General features: G+C 48.4%; 1 protein-coding gene across 1 annotated transcript; it reads right to left on the bottom strand.

Annotated features, from left to right (window-relative positions):
• Positions 1 to 1,068: 1,068 nt before the first annotated feature.
• On the bottom strand, positions 1,069 to 20,728 carry Idh2 (isocitrate dehydrogenase (NADP(+)) 2, mitochondrial). Its single transcript, XM_028754862.1, has 11 exons — positions 20,546 to 20,728; positions 8,579 to 8,670; positions 6,967 to 7,132; positions 5,242 to 5,402; positions 5,016 to 5,159; positions 4,382 to 4,518; positions 4,051 to 4,202; positions 2,254 to 2,366; positions 2,031 to 2,128; positions 1,854 to 1,946; positions 1,069 to 1,435 (listed from the first exon to the last, which is right to left on the bottom strand). The coding sequence occupies exons 1-11, from the start codon at positions 20,658 to 20,660 to the stop codon at positions 1,348 to 1,350; spliced, it is 1,359 nt and encodes a 452-aa protein (XP_028610695.1). The 5' UTR covers positions 20,661 to 20,728; the 3' UTR covers positions 1,069 to 1,347.
• Positions 20,729 to 20,974: the final 246 nt, after the last annotated feature.

Below are 20,974 nucleotides of genomic sequence, written 5' to 3' on the forward strand. Positions count from 1 at the left end.
TTTGGTAGAGTGTCTGTCTCCAACCAGGAGACCACCCCGGATCTGATACCCAGCACCATATACACAGTCTTGTGACACATGCCCATGATAACAACATCCAAGAGGTAGACAGGACGCTAACAAGTTCAAGGTCATCCTTAATTACATAGAAATTTGAGGCTAGTCTAGGATATACAAAGCTATGTCTTTTAAGAAAGAATAAACGGCGGGCGACAGGGACCTGAGAATTCAGCTTAATGATCTTAGCATCTTAGCGATAAAATGCTTGCCTTAGCTAAGGTCAACTCTCAGCACTGCCAACAATCAACTCTGGATACAGAGAGCTGACTTTATTATCAAAAAGTTACTCAACAGGACCAACAAGCAGTAAGTCACTGACTGCACGGGGACAGTGCGTTCCAATGAGTATATATATGGCTTTGGAGCAACTTTTCAACATTACTTTTCTAGTTGTGTCAAAGGATAAACCTGAGGATGGGAATAGGGGATCCCATACATAGACCTAGGCAAGCCTGAGCAGGCCTGCAAAGCAGAGACTGGGGGAATCTGTCTCCAGTGTTTAACAGGGAAAATGGATCTGAGCATGATCACATAGGCCTTGGGAAGCATAGATCCAAACTAGCCAGAGCTATGTAGTGGTGAGGCCTTGTCTCTCAGCTAAATAAGCAGAGGTAGAATGTTTGCTTAGTGTACATACACAAAGGCTGGAGTGTCAGCACTGCAAAAGGTGCACGTGTTAATAATGTGTTAATAAGACTATCACATGGCAATAGATAGAGGGAAGGGAGACTCTTAGGAGACTATGTGAGCCTCTGTCCTTAGGCCCAAGCTACCTCCTCTAGCTCAGGGACAAACACTGCAGGCAACTTTGTGAGGAAGCCAGGGCCTTACCCCAGAAGTCTGCCAACTCAGGCAGCCGGAGAAGAATGCAGGAGGCCCACAGGCTACCTTGTTCCCTCTCGTGAAAGGTGGCCCCCTGACTGACCTAGTAACAGCCTGAGGCACCCCAGCCTTGTCCCTGGGGCATCCTGCCAGCTGCTTCCTCCCACTCAGGGACAAACACATCAAGACAGTTTTTCGAAGAGCTTTTTAGTAGCTAAATATGGCACCATGTGATTCAGAGCAATATAAATTACAGTATGCAAAACACACTGACTGACTGAGGTAAGGCACACCGTTCCTGCCTCATGTCCACTGTGAGGGAAAATGCTCATATACTTTAAAAAACATCTCCATCATATATATATGTAAAAAAATATGTCCCCTACAAAGGCCACCAGAGAGAGGGGCTGTGAGGCCCACCCGCTGCCGTATACGGAGCACCCACTGGAGCTGGGTAGTCCACCCCTACTGCTTGCCCAGAGCTCTGTCCAGGTTGCTCTTAATGGTGTCCAGGAAGTCTGTGGTGTTCAGGAAGTGCTCATTCAGCTTCACACTGCCAAGAGAACATGGAGGGCAGGGGGTGACTCAGGCCTCCTGGAGGCCATCAACCAAGCCCGTCCCAGGCACATCAGACCTCAGGCATCAGAATGACCTTCTCATGACACCAAGCACAGGTCCAAGTTTGCTAGTAGCCCACTGCTAGAGGGCCACAATAAATTCAACAGAAAGTTAAAAGTGACAAGGTGCCGGGCACAGGCCTTGTAAAAGAAGCTGGGGAAAGAAACTAAGCAACTGCCAGTGGGGACCAACTCAGGCTTGGTCTAGGGAGGCTTGCCCTGAGCCATTTTGCAGGACTTGTCCTGTCTCAGACCCCAGGTAGCTCTACCCACTCATGAGAGGGACTCTACGTGGGGTCCCTTGGCTTCCTCCCACCTGCCGAGGTCTCAAGCCCTGTTCCCCAAAGTACACACTTGCTGAGGCCATGGATGCAGCCAGCCAGGTCCTTGGTCATAGCTCCACTCTCCACAGTCTGCACGCACACCTTCTCCAGAGTCTGTGCAAACCTGCAGAGGATGCGGTGGGTGAGGCCCTGGCATGCTGGGCAGAACTGTGGGCTGCGCCAGCTCAAGCCCTCCCCAGAAGCTCACCTGATGAGGTCCTGGTTCCCATCCAGCTTTCCCCGATGCTCCAGACCCCTTGTCCAGGCAAAGATGCTGGCAATAGGGTTGGTACTGGTGGGCCGGCCCTGGGGACAGGCCACAGGATCAGCCGAGAACCAGATACAGCTATCTACCTCCAGACCGGCAGATCAGGCTCATCCTCCCAGCCACCAGGGCCAGTGGGCTTCAGACCCTGAAGTGCACACATTACCTTCTGGTGCTCTCGGTAATGGCGGGTGACTGTCCCATGAGCAGCCTCAGCCTCAATTGTCTTCCCATCAGGACAGACCAGCACAGATGTCATCAGACCGAGGGAGCCAAAGCCTGGGGGTTGGGCAGATTTCCCCTCAGGACCATGCTTCAGCTCAGAACCCTTCCTCTTAGACCCCATGCCAACCCACTGCAGCTGAGAGGACAGTAGAGCCTCCCAGGCAGCTGTCATCAGCTAGAACCAGTCTGTCCTCCCTTTCCAGACCTCATAGCCTGAGGCTGTCAGTCCTGAAGCCTCCCAGGCGACCATCTCAAGAAGAAATCCCCCACCATCAGCTATTTTGCAACCTTTCCTGTTTCTGCTGCTGTTAGCCCCTTTATTCCAAATGTCCCCAAATCCAGATTTCAGCTGGAATGAGTCTGTTGTCAAGGTCTCTGGGGAATCAAAAAATTCCCCCAGACCCCCAAAGAATGTGACGGCCCGAGGAAGAAAAAGAGGGGAGCTTACATAAGAAAAAGATCCAGCTTGGTTTTGTTTTCTGGGTTTTTCTTTTTTATTTGTTGTTTGTTTGTTTGTTTGTTTTTGTGTAGGGGATGGTGATCATGTGCCAGTGTATGTGTAGAAGTCAGAGGACAGCTTTGTAAGAGTCTGTTTTCTCCACCATGTAGGTTCTGGGGATCAGACTCAAGCTGTCAATCTTGGTGGCAAGTGCCTTTACCACTGAGCTATCTCAATGATCCCCTTTTCTGTATGGTTTATTTTTGTTTGGCCTGGAACTCATTATGTAATCCAAGCCAGCCTCAAATTACAGCAGTCTGCCTACCTCGTCCTCCTGAATGCTGAGGTTACAAGGGTGAGGCATCTGAACTCAGCCTCCTGGACTCCTTTCTCTGTTACAGCAGTCACAGGGACAGACACAGGCAGGTCGCTTGGACCCACCCAGCCAGCTAGTCTGCCCTGTCTCAAGGCAGAGGGAAGACAAGACAGCTTGGCTGGTAGAGGTGCTTGCCACCAAGCCTGACAACCTGAGTTCAATCTCTAGGACCCACATAGTGGAAAGGATCAACTCCTTCAGGGTGACCTCCGACCTCCACACGTGTGCTGCACATGGGCACAAGAACAGATAAAGAAAGGCCTGTGGCTGTAGCTCAGTTGTAGTGCACTCGCCTAGCTTTCGTGAGGCCGTATGTATAATCCGAGTAGTGCTGGGTAGACAGAAAACTTTTTAGAGAGGGTCTATTATATTAAAGTCCTGCTGCCCTAAAACTGGCTATGTCCTCGAACACACAGAGATCCAACTGCCTCTGTTTATGATGCCACCATGCTTGGCCTTCTAAGTGTAATTTTTAAAATTATAAGGAATGTAACAGAAGACACCTGACATCAACTTCCGGCCTCCACGGGAGATCACACACACACACACACACACACACACCTCCAGAAGATTCTTTGAGGAGGCCTTGCTCATGCTCTTGGCTGTATCTCACCTTCTTCCCCAGAGCCTTTCCTTGACTTAACCCTTGTGCTTACAATCACACTGACATATTTTAATTAAAAAAAAAAAACACTGGGTAGTGGTGTACAATTTTAATCCCAGCACTCAGGAGGCTGAGGCAGGTGGATCTCTGAGTTTGAGGCCAGCCTGGTCTACAGAGTGAGTTCCAGGACAGCTAAGGCTACACAGAGAAATCCTGCCTCAAAAAAAAGAAAAAGAAAAAGAAAAAAGAAAAAAAAAAGTCATTCCAGTCATGGAGTACCAAAAGCTCCTCCCCCAGGGAGCGGGTTGTCCCACCGTACCTTGAGCCAGGATGTCAGACTGCACGTCTCCATCATAGTTCTTGCAGGCCCACACAAAGCCACCGGAAGACTTGAGTACCTGGGCCACCATGTCGTCGATGAGTCGATGCTCATACCAGATCTTATTCTTGTCAAAGTCAGTCTTATAGTGCCTGGGGACAAAAGGGCTTGTCTCGGGGAGAGGACAGGAGGTTGGCAGGTTAAAGACCCCTCCCTGCACCTCGAAGCTGAACCAAGCGCACACTGGGAAAGCAACCTCCCCAGGTGAAGTAAGGATGGCGCAAGGGAGCTGGGGGCTGTGGTGCCCTCAGGAAGCGTCAGAGGCTGTTACTTGTCAAAGATCTCCTGGAAGATGTCCTTGAAACGCCCATCATAGGCCTTCAGAATGGTGTTCTTGGTGCTCAAGTAGAGCGGCCATTTCTTCTGGATAGAGTACTGGAAGCAGCTGTGCGCGAAGCCCGAAATGGACTGTGGGGAGAGCGGGCATAGCATGGCCCCCAGGCTGAGGACTGCTAATCTGCCATGGTCCCAGGGCTAGGGCCAGGGCCACAGCATCTCCATAAGACTCCTCAACTCCTGCTACCATAGAACGAGCCTCCGTTGTTATGGTTGGCCAATCTTTTCCCACCAGAAAAGCATAGACCCTGCTGCCAACCTTACTTGTACAGTTCTCTCTACCTCATAATTCCTAGACCTTATAGCTGGTGAAGGTCTGGTTAAGCGGCCTACTGCTAGGCTTGATTGACCACGTGTCTCCAACTTATCCAATCAGAGCCCTTCCCTGGCCATCAGTGATTGGCTCAAAGGTGGTCATATGACCCAATTATGGTCCACGCAAGGAGGCATTCTTTTCTGACCAATTGGTCTTTTCTACCTCTTCCTGGCATGAGAATGAGGCCAATAGAAGAAAACTACAAACTAGGCAGAGAGAGATGGGCTAGAGAGGAGGATGGCTAGGGCCTTACCTCGTCAGTGTTGTACATCCCCATACCAACGCCTCCGGCAGGGAAGTTATACACCTCCCACTCCTTGGCACCACTGCCATCCTTTGGGGTGAAGACCAACTTGAACGTGCCAGCTCGATCTACCACAAAATCTGTGGCCTTGTACTGCAGAGAGGAGAGGCAGTTTGAGCCAAGGCTTCCTGTGGGAAGCATGAGTCAACAGACTGTATCTCCGAGCCTGGCCTACCTGGTCGCCATGGGCATGCCTGCCAATGGTGATGGGTTTGGTCCAGCCAGGGACAAGGCGAGGGATATTTTTGCAGATGATTGGCTCTCTGAAGACAGTTCCCCCAAGGATGTTCCGGATGGTTCCGTTAGGGCTCTTCCACATTTTCTTCAGCTTGAACTCTGTGAGGACAGAGATATAATAGACCCACCAAAGCCCAATCTCTCAACCAGAAAGTACCCCAAGCCATACAGGGGCCCCAGAAGTCATCCTGGAGGAAGTAGAAGAGTCTAGACTCTAGAGCAGTGGTTCTCAACCCAGGGATTGAACGATCTTTTCACAGGGGTCACCTAAGATCATCGGAAAACACAGATATTGACATTATGATTCCTAACAGTAGCAAAGTTACAGTTATGAAGTAGCAACGAAAATAATTTTATGGTTAGGGTCACCACAACATGAGGAACTGTGTTAACGGTCGCAGTGTTAGGAAGGCTGAGAGTCCTGCTGAGTTATCATTAAATAAGTTGTAAAGTGCCCAGAACAGGACCTGGCTGGCATTCTTACCAGGTCCACATGGAGGTTGCTTAGTGAGGAGAAAGGGCAGCTTCCTCCACCCCATCCTGCCCAAGATACTAAGAGCTTGTCCATAAAAGAATGAGCTATAAACCCCAACACTGGGCTGGAGATGTAGCTCAAGTGCACAGTGCTTGCCTAAGCATTTATCAGGGAAGTGAACTCAGGACTAAAACTGACCCCCCAGTGTGCTCCAGGCAGCTGGTCTGGAGACTGCCCACATTTCCTGGGTTTTCCTTTGTTATCAGTTTGCAGTGCTGGGGATTGAGTCCAGGGCCTTATGCATGCTAGGCAAGAACGTGTCCCTGAGCTACACCCTCAGCTCTGAAGAGTAACTGGAAGGCTTGTCTTCCTCACAATGCAGAAACTAGGAAGGAAACATCATAAAGCACATTCATCTATTGTTTTTGAAGCTTGAGGACAATGTTATTAGTTTAAGAGAAGAACAAGACAGGCAAGCTGTAAATCTCAGCAGCTGCCAGAAGAAAGGAGATGGAGAGAGGAAGAGAAAAGGCCACACTGTGTGCAGTGGGGCAGGGGGAGGGGTAATCAAGTAGCCACATAGCAAAAGAGAGGGAGTCTTCAGAAGATGCTCACAGTTCCAGGGAAAGCAAAGTAAGTTTAGCATTACATCATCACTGACGCCCCACCCCCACTTTAGCCGGCATTATGTCATCACTGACAACCCCGGGGGGTGGGGGTGGGGGCTTCTGCCCAGCCTCTGTAAACCAGACTACCAAATAGTCCAAGAGGCCAGAAGGCCAGGCTGTTAAAGACCTTCACTCATATGAGAGAAACAGCACTGTCTCCTTCCTCCCTGTAACTGCTGATGCCCCTTGCTGGTGTAAGCCATAGAAACACAGCACAGCAAGGGTACCACCTTCCTGCTTCCAGGAGACCTGAAACCTGGCCTGGCCATGAAAATGAGGCTGGTCCCTAATGGCACCTCCCCAAGGCATGTCATAGTGACCTCACAGGCCCTGCAGCACATCAGACTTTCTCAGCAAGACTGGACTGACTTAAGGTCTCCATCATCAGCCTCAGGGAAGCTCAGCTCTGGACGCTCCTATCTCCCAGTCCCAGATGAGTGATATAGCCAACCGCTTCCAACTAAGCATGATAGCCTGTGACCCCCCCCCCCAGTCTCTGTGACCCCATCACACTTCATACCTTCCACACGGGCCTCATCGGGGGTGATTGTGGCACACTTAACAGCCACACTGTACTTCTGGGTGGCCAGCGCAGAGTCAATGGTGACCTGGTCATTGGTCTGGTCACGATTTGGAAGCCCAAGGTCAAAATACTTAAGCTGGACATCTACATGAGGAAGAATGAGCTGAGGAAGAAAGCCAGAGTAAAGTGTCAAGCAGACAACTGACTTGGGCAGGATGCCATGGCCAGACAAGCTGACAGCCTGGGGCCACACAGTTAAGACCCTGTCTCTGACTGGAGAGATGACTACACACTTAAGTATACTGCTCCTGCAGACAGCCCAAGTTCAATTCCCTAGAGCCTATATCAGGTGACCACCCGTAACTTCAGCTCCAGAGAACCTGCCACCTCTGGAAATGACATTCATGTCTATACCCACACGCAGGCACACAATGAAAAATAAAGCCTTGTTGTTGTTGTTGTTGTTGCTGCTGCTGCTGTTGTTGAGTAGGGGTCTCACTATGTAGTCCTGGAACTCAGAGAGATCTACCTGCCTCTACCTTGTGAGTGCTGAGATTAAAGGCATGCACCACCATGCACACTGCATGTACGTCTGTTTTGCTTGCATGTATGTCTCTGCGTATGCATGCCTGGTGTCTGTGAAGAGAGAAGAGTATATTAGACAGAGGTGAGCTGGCATGCAGGTGCTGAAAATTGAACCTGGGTCTTCTGCAAGAACAAGTGCTGTGCCGGGTGGTGGCGCACGCCTTTAATCCCAGCACTTGGGAGGCAGAGGCAGGCGGATTTCTGAGTTCGAGGTCAGCCTGGTCTACAGAGTGAGTTCCAGGACAGCCAAGGCTATACAGAGAAACCCTATCTCGAAAAACAAAACAAAATAAAAAAAACAAAAAAAAAGAAAGAAAAGAAAAAGAAAGGAAGGAAGGAAGGAAGGAAGGAAGGAAGGAAGGAATCAGCACACGGGCGTGCATATGAGGAGATGTGCCTGTGTCATGGCTAGCACTTGGAGAGCAGAAGACACCTTGCAGTAATTTGTCCTTTCCTTTCTCTGTGTGAGTCTCAAGGATTGAACTTACATCCTCAGACTTGTCAGCAAGCACTTTTACCTGCTGGACCATCTAGCCTGTCCCAGTTAGTTTCTTTTGTTCGTTTTGTTTTGATTTTTTGAGATAGGGTTTTTCTGTGTAGCCCTGGCTGTCCTGGAACTGCAGACCAGTCACTCAGAGATCCACCCACCTCTGCCTCCCGAGTGCTGGGCTTGGCACAGTAGCTCTTTGGGTAAAGGCACTTACGACCAAGCCAGGAAGTCTAATCCCTGGGTCTCACTTGGTAGGGGGAACTGACCTCTGACCTCCATGTGTGCACCACAGCACGCTCGTGCGCACAAATGTAATCAAAAGCCTTGAAGAGATGAAGAAACAAACTTTGAAAAGCTTGCACATTGCAGCACCAGACTGCCCAGGACAGGCACTGGCTGAAGACAAAGAACTAGCAACCACTGATGCTGTTACACAAGGAAGGCGGGGCAGAAAGTGAGAAATGGGACTGCTGTCTACCAGGGACCCAAGGAACCCATAGGGACCTGCCGCCCACTGTAGGAGAGGTGCTATACCTTCTCCTTGATGAACTGCCAGATGATCCGGGTCATCTCGTCGCCGTCCATCTCCACCACCGGCTTCTCCACCTTAATCCTCTTCTCAGCATCTAGAATTGGGCACACAGCATATCACATCCCCATCCTGGGGCAGCAGCAGGGAGCAGCACATCACATCCTCCGTCCTCCCTCCAGTTCAGTACTTCAATAAGGAGGGGCAATTAAAGACAACAGGTCACCAATGGTCCAGCAACTGCTCCCTCTCCTGCTTTTAGGACCTCCATTTCCATGTGGAGGATGACCGTATAGAGCCAACCCATCCCACCCTCCTTTGGCAGCTGAATCCAGCCTGGCCAGTCAGATCCTCTCCCGTTGGAAGCTGAAGAGGCCAAGAGAGAACCACAGCCAGATGGCCTACTCAGCCAGTGCCAAGTCAGGGGAATCTGCAAACTCCCCACTTCCACAAGGCTCAGCTATTCCCTTTCTCCTGTAATCCTGTGTTCTTCCAACGCAACCCTCTCACAGTCACTAAGCTTGACTGTCATCTACAACCTGGGAGTCCCCAAAGCTTGGAGCCAGGAGAAAAATGTGCAGATCTATAGCAAGAGCCCAACACATGTCTGACAACAGTGCAAGCCCGCTTATTCCAGTCACCATCTATTGCAAAACAATCCCAAGGGAAGTGTCACGGTGCCATCTTGTTTGTTTATTTGTTGATTGGTTGGTTGGTTCTTTGGTTGGTTTTTGTTTTGTTTTGTTTTTGAGATGTGATCGGGCATGTGTAACCCTGGCTCTTGAACTCCCTGTATAACAAAGGATGACCTTGAATGTCTGATCTTCCTGCCTCTACCTACTTCATCGAGGGATTCCCTGCCTGCACTCTACACTAGCTTGGTTTCCTCTTTATATATCATCTGCATATGTAACCAGTCTGGCCTATTATTCACTGTATGACCAGTCTAGCCTCGAACTCATAATCCTCCTGCCTTGGCTTCTCAACTACTAAGATTACGGGTGTATGTTACAATACTCACTTCATTGATTCTATTTTATTGTTTTTATAAATTTTATCTTTCCTTTTAGTAGTAGTAGTAATTTAATGTGCATTGGTGTTTTACCTGAATGTCTGTCTGTGCAAGGGTGTCAGATCCCCTGGAACTAGAATTACAGACAGTTGTGAGCTGCCATGTGGGTGCTGGGAATTGAACCTGGTCTTCTGGAAGAGCAGCTCTTAACCACTGAGCCATCTCTCCAGCCCCTCATTGCTTCTACTTTGAGCAGATTACTGCCCCAGGTTACAGGAACACGACAAGGCCCAGAGGACTTGGACCTTCCTCACTGGGAACAGACTTGTGCCACCTGAAGAGGGACCTCAGCCTCAGAGCCAAGAAGGTTTAAGTGAATTGGTTATTCTAGAAAGGTATCAAATCCCCAACATGGAGGCAAACTAGCTCAATGAAAGGAAGTAGCTACCAAGACTGTCAACCTAAGTTCAATCTCTGGAACCCGCAGAGTGAAAGAAGAGAACCAATTTGTCCAAATTATTCTATTGTTCTCTGTCTCTGCACCCCCTCTCTCACAAACTTTTAACATGTATTTGTTTATGATATGAGCATTTTGCCTGTATGTGCACCATATGCATGCCATATCTGAGGTCAGAAAAGGGCACTAGGTTTCCTGGAATTGGAGTTATAGATGATTGTGAGCTGCCAGTGGGTGCTGGGAATCAAACTCCGGCCTCTGTAAGAGCAGTAAGTACTCCTAACTGTTGATCTTCTCTCCAGCTCCTTAAAAATATCTTTAAGAAACCTCAACAATTTAGTTTGGGGCAACTCAGCTGATAAAATGCCTTTTTAGCATGCATGAAGTCTTGGGTTCAGTCCTTAACATTCCATAAACTGACTGTGGTGACATGTGCCAGTAATCCTAGCGCTGAGGAGGAGGAAAAGAAGAAGAGGAAAAGAAGGAGGAGGAAGAGGAAGAGGAAGAAGAGGAGGAGGAGGTTAACTGGAGGTAAGTTCCAAGGTAAGTTCAACGCCACCCTGGGACACCTCAAAGTTTGTCTGGAAAGAAGGAAGAAAAGTCTAAAGGGCCTTAAGCATTTCATTGCCCTACAACACACAGCCCAGTCATAACACCCTTGAACCCTCCTACACAGTGAGCAGACCAGCTCATTTCCCAAAGCCATCCAAATGATTCTATGAGAGAGACAGAGACAGAAAGACAGATAGAGGACAGAGACAGAGACACACAGAGATAGATGGGAGAAAAAAAGAAGGAAACAGACAGACAGACAGACAGACAGAGACTTTTAGAGATCGTTAAGGGAGAAAAAGGAGAGCTAGGGAGTGTAGTTGTCAGAGGCAAGAAAGACAGAATCCAGGTCCCTGGTTCAGTGTACCTTTGTCCTCGTGGGTCAGATGCCAAGAAGTCAAAAACACAGACATGAACTGGCGCCCTCCTGGGAACTAAAGGCAGCTGTGGCTGGCTCCATTAACATACCCAAGATGCCAAGGGATCTTCAACTCAAGCTACAGAATTTCATTTTAGGCTAGAGCTTAAAGAGAGAAGGCCCCAAGACAGACTGCTGGACAGAATTTGCTTAGCTTCTAGAAGCCTCTACTGAGAGTTAATCTAAAGACCGCTTGTCAGATTTTTTTAAAATTTAAACCTACGTCATAAGCCAGTTCTAAGGGTTTCAACCTCATCAGCAGATAAACACAGCCCTGTGCCAGCAGCATGTGAGTGCCACACCCCCTCGTGGAAGGTAGGGAGGGCAAAGTCATGATCACATGGGTGTGTTCATGGAATTAGAAAACACAGTGCCTATTTATTCACATGGCAACCTGGTGCTAACTAAGCTTTGTTGACACTAAGATATTAAGATCTGAATCCACCAAGGGGTGGGGGGGGAGGAGAGCAAGGAGGAGGAGATGGAAAAAACAGGTAACAGAGCAAGCAACACTGTTGTCAGACTCCAAGGATGCAGAGGCTCCCCAGATAAGCGAGGGCAGGGACCTGAGCCCACACCAGCTAGGCCCTCTTGCTCTGCCCTTGAAATTGATGTGTTTTCCTCCTGATACTAAAGACTGAACCTGTAGCTTTGCATATTCACCCCAAACGCCCATCCACTAGACCACACTCATATGATGGTTTGAATCAGAACGGCTCCCAGAGGCACGTATATTTAAATACCGAGTCATCAGGGAGTGGCGCTATTTGATAAGGATTAGAAGGTGTGGCCTTAGTAGAGTGGGTGTGGCTTTAGTAGAGTGGGTGTGGCCTTGTTAGAGGAAGTGTATCAGTGGAGATGGGCTTTGAGGTTCCAAACGCCCATATCAGGACTAATACTTCTTTCTCAGCCTCCAATCAGGATACAGCTGTTAGCCACTTCCTGTACACATCTACTGCTGCAATGCTTCCCACCATGATGATAATAGACCGAGTCCCTGAAACTGTAAGCAAGCCCCCAACTAAATGCTTTCATTTTTAAGAGATGCTTTGATCAGGGTATCTCTTCACAGCAATAAACCAGTGACTAAGACATCCTCCATTCTAAAAAAAACCCCTCTTCTTCCTTCTTACTTGATGCTGTGGATTGTTTTTGGTTTTTGGTTTTTTTCGAAACAGGGTTTCTCTGTGGAGCCCTGGCTGTTCTGGAACTCACTCTGTAGACCAGGCTGGCCTCGAACTTAGAAATCTGCCTGCCTCTGCCTCCCAAGTGCTGGGATTAAAGGCACGTGCCACCACTGCCCTGCGATGCTGTGGATTGAATTTAAGGCCTCACATGTGTTAACAAGCAAGCCCTCTACCATCATCCAGATGGTGGATTTTTGTTGTTTTTGTTGTTCAGTTTGGGTTTTAGTTTGGGGGTAGGGTGACAGGGTCACACTGTGTAGCTCAGGGTGGCTTTTAACTCTTTCTATATCCCAGGATGACCTCAAATGCAAAAATGTTGCTGCCTTGCCTCCTGAACATGGGGATTGCAGGCATTAATACCACCATGCCTGGTTCAGCTAGTTATATTTTTTTAAATATCCATTTAGTGACTAATATTTTTAAAAAAAAAAAAATCAAGAGAGGGACTAGAGGGACGGCCAGGCTGCCCACCCATCTGATGGCTCACAGCTGTCTGTAACACTAGCTCCAGGGGATCTGATGCCCTCTCCTGACCCGCTTTGAGCACCAGATACACACACGCTGCACATATAAATGAACATGCAGGTAAAACATTCATATACATAAAACAATGTTTTAAATTTAAAGCAGGAGGCCTGGACAGATGGCTCAGAGGATAAGAGTTTATACTTCCCTTCCATAGCACTTGAGTTGACCCAGTACCCAGGTCAGGCAGCTCACAGCCTCCTGTGAGAATTAGTGTGTGCTCAATACCCCTACACACACATAACTCAAAATAAGCGAGGAGCATGAGGCTGGGAATGTAACTGAGCTGCTAGTGTGCTCGCCTAGCACTTACAAGGCCCTGAGTTCAGTCTTCAGCACTGTACAAACTGAGTTTGCAGGATCAGCAATTCTAGGTCACCCTTGACTGCATATAGAACTCAAGGGCGCCCTAGGTTCCAAGTGACCAACAAACAAGCCAAGGAGAGTTCACTTCTCACTCTTTTAGTTAAACTCAAGGGTAAAATATCAGGATATTGAACCAGGTGTCATGCTGTAGTTTTGTGACCTTGATGTTCAGGGGGCTGAGACAAGAGGATTGCCTGAAGTTTGAGACCAGCCCAGGAATGCAGCTTAATAGTACTGCCTTTACACAGCCTGGGCAAACCCCTGGGTTCTTTCACTAGCACTGGTGCAAAAACAAAACAAAACAAAAAACAAAACAAAACCTAAAGAGAACAAAAGGCAGAGTCACATTCAGAGCAAGACCAGTAAAAAGATGCTTGCACACCCTGTTCATTGTGGCATCGTTCACAACAACCAAAAAGTGGTGTCTAGCAATGAGTGAATGACTGAATAAACAAAATGTGGTCTGTATATCCATGAAATACTATTCAGACTTAGAAGAGGAAAGATTTTAAAAAAAGGAAATCCTATCACATGTCACAACACAGGTAAGCCCTAATGACAGTATATAACATAAAACATGACAGTTTTGCTGGACCTGGTGGCACACACCCTTAATGCAACTTGGTCTACAAAGCATTGTAAGACAGTCAGAGCTACACAGAGAAACCCTGTCTCCAAAGGAAAAAAAAAAAAGAAAAGAAACAAAGATGAATACTGTAGGACTCTACTTACACTGGTGCCTAGAACACTGAGTGGTTCTCAATCTTCCTCCTACTGAGACCCTTTAACACAGTTCCTCATGCAGTGGTGACCCCCAACAGTAAAGTTATCTTCATTGCTACTTTATAACTGCAGTTTTGCTACTGTTGTGAATTGTAATGTAAGTACTTTTGGAGATAGAGGTTTACCAAAGGGAATCACAAGTCAAGGGTTGAGAACTACTGGCTTAGTACATTAAAGCACAGAGAAGATGTGGAATCTTATCTGACCGGGGCTAAGGGAGGAGGCACTAGGAAATTACTCCTTCATAGATACAGAGTTTCAGTTTTACAAAACAAAAAGGTTCTGAAGATGTGTCTGGGGCGATGGCTACAAAGTAACAACACTGAACAACACCGGAGTGAGGAGGTAGTGGAAGCTGAGAGGAAGGGTACAAACGATCAAGATACATTGTATGGATGTATTAACTTGTCAAAGAATACATTTAAATATACTGTTAAAACAAAAAAGTGTCGAAGAATAAATAAAAGATAGCTCAGGGCCAATAAAAGATACCCCAGCCTGAGGACCTGCATTCAATCTCTGGATTGAACCAGCTGGTGGAAAGAAAGAACAAACTCAATCAAGTTGTCCTTACACACAGGTGCTGTGGCAGGCACACACAGGCACACACACACACACACTTAAGCTGTGTAAAAAAAAAAGATATTCTAAAAAAAAGTTGGCATGGTTAATATTTTCACCAAAACAAAAATAGTAAGACTTTAAACCCACCTCCACACAATCTTAGACCACAGCCTGTCTTGAAGAATGAGTTATTTCCGACACTTGGAAGCAAGCTGGGCGGATGGAGGGCTTCCCTGTTCCAGGCCTGACCTGCACCCTCTAGGGCACCCCATGTCTCAGGGATTTGAGTCTTGCAAACAAACCATGCTCTGCTCATCTCAAAAAGACTAGGAGTGATAAACCAAACCATAAGAAATGGGCCGGGGGGCAGAGGGTAAAATATTTACCACAAGAGAACCAATAACATAAAAAAGCCAGACTCAGATGTCTGTCACACAGTGGAGAACCTGAAGAGATGCTGTCTCAAATAAGGTGAAGGAAGGGAGTGATGAGACCCAAGGTTGACCTCTGACCTCCACAATGACACCATAGCTTGTGTATGCTCATGTCAGGAGGGAGAGGAAGATGATGAGCATCATGAAAATACAAGAAGCAGTACCCAAGCCTTTCTGAAAACTTCCAAAGTGACAGCCAGCTTGAATCTCCCAAGGACCTAGGTTCCGTGACCAGCACTGCAAAAGTTAAATAAAACATGGCAGCTGGAGAGATGCCTCTAAAATTAAGACCTGAGCTTGATTCCCAGCACCCACATCTGTCAGCTCATTATCACTTAGAACTTTAGCTCCAGGGAATTCAATGCCCTCTTCTGGCCTAGCAGGCACCAGCACATGCATGCAACACTTACATATGCACATAAAAATTAATTCTTTATTGGTTGGAGAGATGGCTCAACAGTTGATTGTCTGACTCCTTTGTGTAGGCTCCACAGACACTAGATGTGTGTGTGTGTGTGTGTGTGTGTGTGTGTTCGTGTTCTCTGGCTGTACTAGAACTCACTCTGTAGACCTTAAACTCACAGAGATCTCCCTGCCTCTCCCAGCAAAGAAAAATAATTTAAAATAAAGTTAAATAAATAAAAAAATTTTATTTTTTAAGTAAAAAATAGATTAAACAAATATGATTGCAATACATCTGGCGAAATCCTGCAGAACTTTCTTTTCCACTCAAAATCAAAGTCCACAGAAATGGCGTACAAGTAGAGGCTGCAGCCCAGGTGGCAAGCACGTCTTCCAGTGTGAAGACTGATTTGACTGTCAGCCCCAGACTAAAAGGCAGCAGAGAGGTGGGCGTGTGTGACTCAAAGGGCTTGCCTAGCGTACACAACCGAGCATGTGCACACACTTATAATCCCAGCACTTAGGAGGGTGAAGGCAGAGGAATCTGAAGCTCAAGGTTATCTTCAGAAATCAGGAAGTTCAAAGCTAGCCTGAGGAACATGTGACCATAAGTGTAAGATCATGAACTGAAACCTGAAACTGTCCCTCATGACTAGTCTCAGAGTGGAACTTCTCTTCTTTCTTCCTTCCTTCCTTCCTTTCTTTCTTTCTTTCTTTCTTTCTTTCTTTCTTTCTTTTTCTTTCCTTTTGTTTCTGTGTTTGTTTGTTTGTTTGTTTGTTTTCCGAGACAGGATTTCTCTGTGTACCTCTGGCTGTCCTGGAACTCACTCCCTCACTCCAAAGAGCAGGCTGCACCACTCAGCCAGAGAGGCATTTCTGTAAGATGGGACATACTAAAAGATGGCATCAGCAATAGGAAAAAAAAAAAAAAAAAAAAAAAAAAAAGCTGGTGCAGTATGGAGCCCTCGGGTCTGTTTGTCCATGCCCCAGTCTTACGAAGAAAAATGCAAAAGAAAAGATCCCACCGATTCCCCTCCCCCACCCCCATCTCCATAAGGAATATACTCCGATATCCCTGGAGCCGCTCCACACTCTGTGTGGACTTTCTCCTGAGCATACACAATATGATAAAGTTTACCCTACAAATCAGGCATAGTTAGTGCTTAACAATAACTAAGAAAATAGGACAGTCATAGTAATATACTCTAAGTCACATGAGTCTGTCTCTTTAAAAACTAAAAGCTTGCCACTGCCACAGAGACAGCGCTCACAGCCTTGGCTCCTGCAGGCCCTTCCCTCCTTCTCTGGTGTCTAAAGAGTTAGCTTCCGCCCAGGCTCAGGCTTCACTCACTCGGCTCTTTCCTGTCTGCCCCATCCAAACCTCCCCACGCACCTTACACCCTCTTTGTTTCTTCTCCTTAGCTCTTTCAATATTTACCACACCTAAGTAACTCTGTGTGTCCAAGCACACTATAGAGAATCTTTGGAGGTCAAAGGACAACTTGTGGGAGTCTGTTCTCTGCTTCCACCATATGGTCCTGGGGATCAAACTGTCACCAAGCTTGGCAGCAAGTGGCTTTGTCCACCGTATCTTTCTGACCCTTATCCTTAGTCCATTGCTATGTGTCACATTGGCCAACTTTTTGAGTGCCACTCTCCTCCCTGTTAGACTTAAAGCCCAAAGGCAGAGCTGTTTCTCACTCCTATCCCCAGCTCCATCCCTTATTGGGATCTGCATGGGATCTGGCCCACAAAGGGAAGAAAACATGCTAAAGTCATAAAGGAAGGGCAAATGTACATCAGGGCTACCTGGGCTCACTTCCTATTTTGATGTGTTCCCTCCATTCCTGCTGCCCAGGGCCATTGTCACACACAAACAGAGATCTCTCTCCTGTGATGGGCAGCGTGCCCAGAACAGCTCGCAGAATAGATGAGCATCTGTAATCTAGGCTGGAGGTGTGATTCGGTGATTGAAAGCTTGTCTAGCTAGCGTCTGTGAATCTCTGGGTGGGGGAGAGAGGTACACCCAGGTGTGAGGACACATGCCTATAACACTACCTACTAAGAAGGTGGAGGCAGGGGGAATCACATATTTTAAAGTTAGCCAGAACAATTTAGTAAGACCAGCTCAAAATAAAGTTTAGAAAGAGCTGGGGGCTACAAACTTATCAGAGAGCAGTTGCTTGCCTTGTGTAAGACTCGGACACATTTTACACAGTAAAGACTCCAAAGCAAGCCACAGATCCTGATTTCGTACACCAAGGAGCTGTGCCCGGAGTCTATCAAAGTGGAGGGTAGAATGAGCCCAAGAGGCCTCAGCTAAAGGTAGAAAACTTGGGGCAGTCAAGTCCTTCTACAGCAGTGGTTCTCTAATGCTGTGACCTTTAACACAGTTCCTCATGTTGTGGTGACCCCCAACCATTAGATTATTTGTTGCTACTTCATAACTGTAAGTTTGTTACTATTATGGATCATAATATAAATATCTGATATGCAACCCCAAAGAGGTCGAAACCCACAGGTTGAAAACCCCTGTTCTAGATCTAACACAAGCACCCAAACCAGCTCTGAGGGAAGCTGGGCTGGGGATGAGCAGCTGGGGATTTCTCTGCTATAGTTGAAACAAGGCTCACAGAAGAACAGATAAGAACTAATTCCTGGGTCTGCAAAACTTGAGGAAGGGCCTGTGGGATACTGGGTGAAGGGGAGAGAAAAAGGCCCACTCCACAGGGTTATCCTCTGGTCTCCATATATGTACTGTAGCAAGTACACACACTGACACACAGACACACACACATACATACACCATATCTGTCCTTCACACATACATAATAAATAATAAAGTTTTAAAAGTTAAAAAAAAAAACCTCTGACGACCAGTCATTGAATAATTTATTCTTGGATCTTAGAAACTAGAATTATGCCGGGCAGTGGTGGCACACACCTTTAATCCCAGCACTTGGGAGGCAGAGGCAGGTGGATTTCTTGAGTTCGAGAGTTCGAGGCTAGCCTGGTCTACAGAGTGAGTTCCAGGACGGCCAGGGCTACACAGAGAAACCCTGTCTCGAAAAAGAAAAAAAAAAAAAACTAGAATTATTTGTCCCCTCCAAGTATATAAGACCAGTAGGGTACCTTCCTGGTCCAGTTACCAAGAACACCTAAAAATGGAGCTGGAGAGATGGCTCAGCAGTTAAGAAGAGTGTACTGTTCTTACAGAGAACCCAAGTTCAAGTCCCAGGACCCACATGGCAGCTCACCACCATCCATAAGTGCAGTTCCTGGGAATGCACTGCCCTCTTTTAGCCTCTGTGGGCCATAAGGTCACAGGTGGCATACATACATACATTCAGGCAAATATTGATACACAGTAAATAAAAATAAACAAGTCTTTAAGTATCTGTCTAAAAAGTTAAGATGAGGAAATGACAAAGTTTCTAACCAGGAGTAGAATAAAGGGAGTCTAAATAAATGATCTGTGCCCTGGAGAGTCTGAATGTCTTCCCAAGGTCTAAGTTAGACTGACCAGCAAGCAGCTGGTGGAGGTTGCAAGTGGGAACCAAGGGACAGCAAAGACATTGGATGGTAATGGTTGGTTGGTTTGGTTTGGTTTGGTTTTAATCAGCTCCCCACTTGGAGACCTTTGGAAAGGTCCTTCTCCTGGCTGCTTTTTAAGATGTATAGATGGGGAATGGTGGCTCACGCCTTTAATCCCAGCACTCGGGAGGCAGAGGCAGATGAATCTTTGAGTTTGGACCAGCCTGGTCTCTACAGCAAGATCCAGGACAGCCAGGACCATATGGAGAACCCAGCCTTTAAAAAAAAAAACAAAATAAATAAACAAAATGTGTATCCAAATTCGTTATCCCAAAGGAGCCTTACTTCCCTGTTAGTGCAGTTTCTTAAGGTAGTTTTTTGTTTGTTTGTTTTGGTATTACCATTACCATTTTACCAGTCACCCCCTCCCAAAAGAGAAAATGAAAAAGAAAACAACCACTGGATGCCTTTAACTCCTCCATATTTTGCTGCAAAACTGCCATATCCGCATCTTGAAAGATCTGAGGCACTTGATCCGGGCTTCAGAGTTTAGAGGCGGATCCCAGAAGCACAAAAGCAGAAATGTCCCTTTCTCCTTGGCAAAGGGGACTGTCAAGGGCCCCGCCCTCTCCCTCCTCCTGGCCCCCAGGTCCGGTCAGCTGCTCCCACAGTGAGTTAACGATTACCACTCTAGCAAGAACAAACCCCATAGCCAAACCCACCCCCCTCTCCCTCATCCCTTTGGCTAACTCCAAGGGGCTTTGAGCCAGGTCAGGATAGAATTTCCGTAGCAACAGGCATCAAAAGAGGCCACCAAGTGCTCTACATTGTTCCTTGCCTTTTGTAGGAAGGCGCTGAGTAGCAAGGGTGTGAAAGATGCCCACATGCCAGGTTGGGCAGTCTGTTAGTAATGGAGACTCAAAAACCCTGATTATTTTGTCCCGAGTTGCGCCTTCACGCCTAAGGAGCAAGCTGAAGGCAACGAAGATCTCATGGGAACGACTGACTGAAGAAAAATGACAATATGCGTGCAGTGCTAGCTCTCCACAGCTTGTATGTCAGGCAGGACCCACTCACACGCAGCAGCTCCTGGTCGGCCTAGCAAAGGGCCAGGAGAGGGCCCAGACTGAGCGTCCTGCGCAGCGAATGGTGGGGGAGTGGCAGCGAAACAAAAGCGGGAAAAATAGAAGGGCATTCCTCCAGCTGTCGAGTTAAGATTCCAAAAATAGCTGACGTGGGCCTGTCGGAGAGGAGGGACCAGAGTGCGCAGGGATTGGAGCGAAGGGGAAGTGGAGGCCTCTCCTCCTCGCCTTTGTCTGAGCCAGGAGCGCGAGGTGACCCTCCCCTGCCTAGGGCAGCAGCAGGCCGCTCCAGCCCCTCTGGGTCGCTTGTCCCTTCTAAAGGCGCAGGGCAGTCACGATACCCCACCCTGAGTCCATGCACCCCAGAAAATGCTCCCCCGGAATACCTGGAGAACCCCAGCCCTGATAGGACCCAGCAATCCTGCCCCAGGCCACCAGCTGCCACTATGCCCTGCGTCCCCACCCCTGCGCCTGCAGCGGCCCAGGCGCCCCGAGCACGGGAGCCCGGAGTAAGGCCACCTCCCGGCCCTTTGTAACCCGCACGCCGCCGTTCTCCGACCGCCGGTGTGTCGCGAGTGGCGCTCCAGGGTCCCCCTCCCGGGACGTCGCCACGTCGCAGCGCTGCACGCGAGCCCGCCCCCCGGTGCGGCACTCACAGTGGCGTCGCGGCTGCTCCGACCAGCTGGGGACAGTCAGTGCTGCCGGTGCCCAGGTCCGGGCTGAGGCCGACGCTTTGCAGAGCGAGCGCACGGCCCGCAGGTAGCCGGCCATCCCGAGCACGCGAGGTCCGAGCGCGCCGCTGCACCGGGCTGTGCGGTGGGGACTCTCGGCTGGCCCTGGTGGCTGAGACCCAACCGGGGCGGGGCTGCAGAACCTGACGCCCCATTGGGTCTCACCCGGGAGAAGGCGGGTCCACGGCCGGGGCAGGAGCCTGCTCGACACCCTTGGGCCTGTTCCAGAGCCCGGGCGGCCCCAGCGCTGAGCCCGCGCTTTCTGGGAGCCTCCATACATCCTCAAAGCCCCAGGCGCCAGTGAGACCCATCGGGCCGCGGGGACTCACGGCTTCAAGACTTTCTGCTTCCATT

Source organism: Grammomys surdaster, unplaced genomic scaffold, assembly GCF_004785775.1.
Source record: "Grammomys surdaster isolate TR1022 unplaced genomic scaffold, NIH_TR_1.0 126036, whole genome shotgun sequence".
NCBI lineage: Eukaryota > Metazoa > Chordata > Mammalia > Rodentia > Muridae > Grammomys > Grammomys surdaster.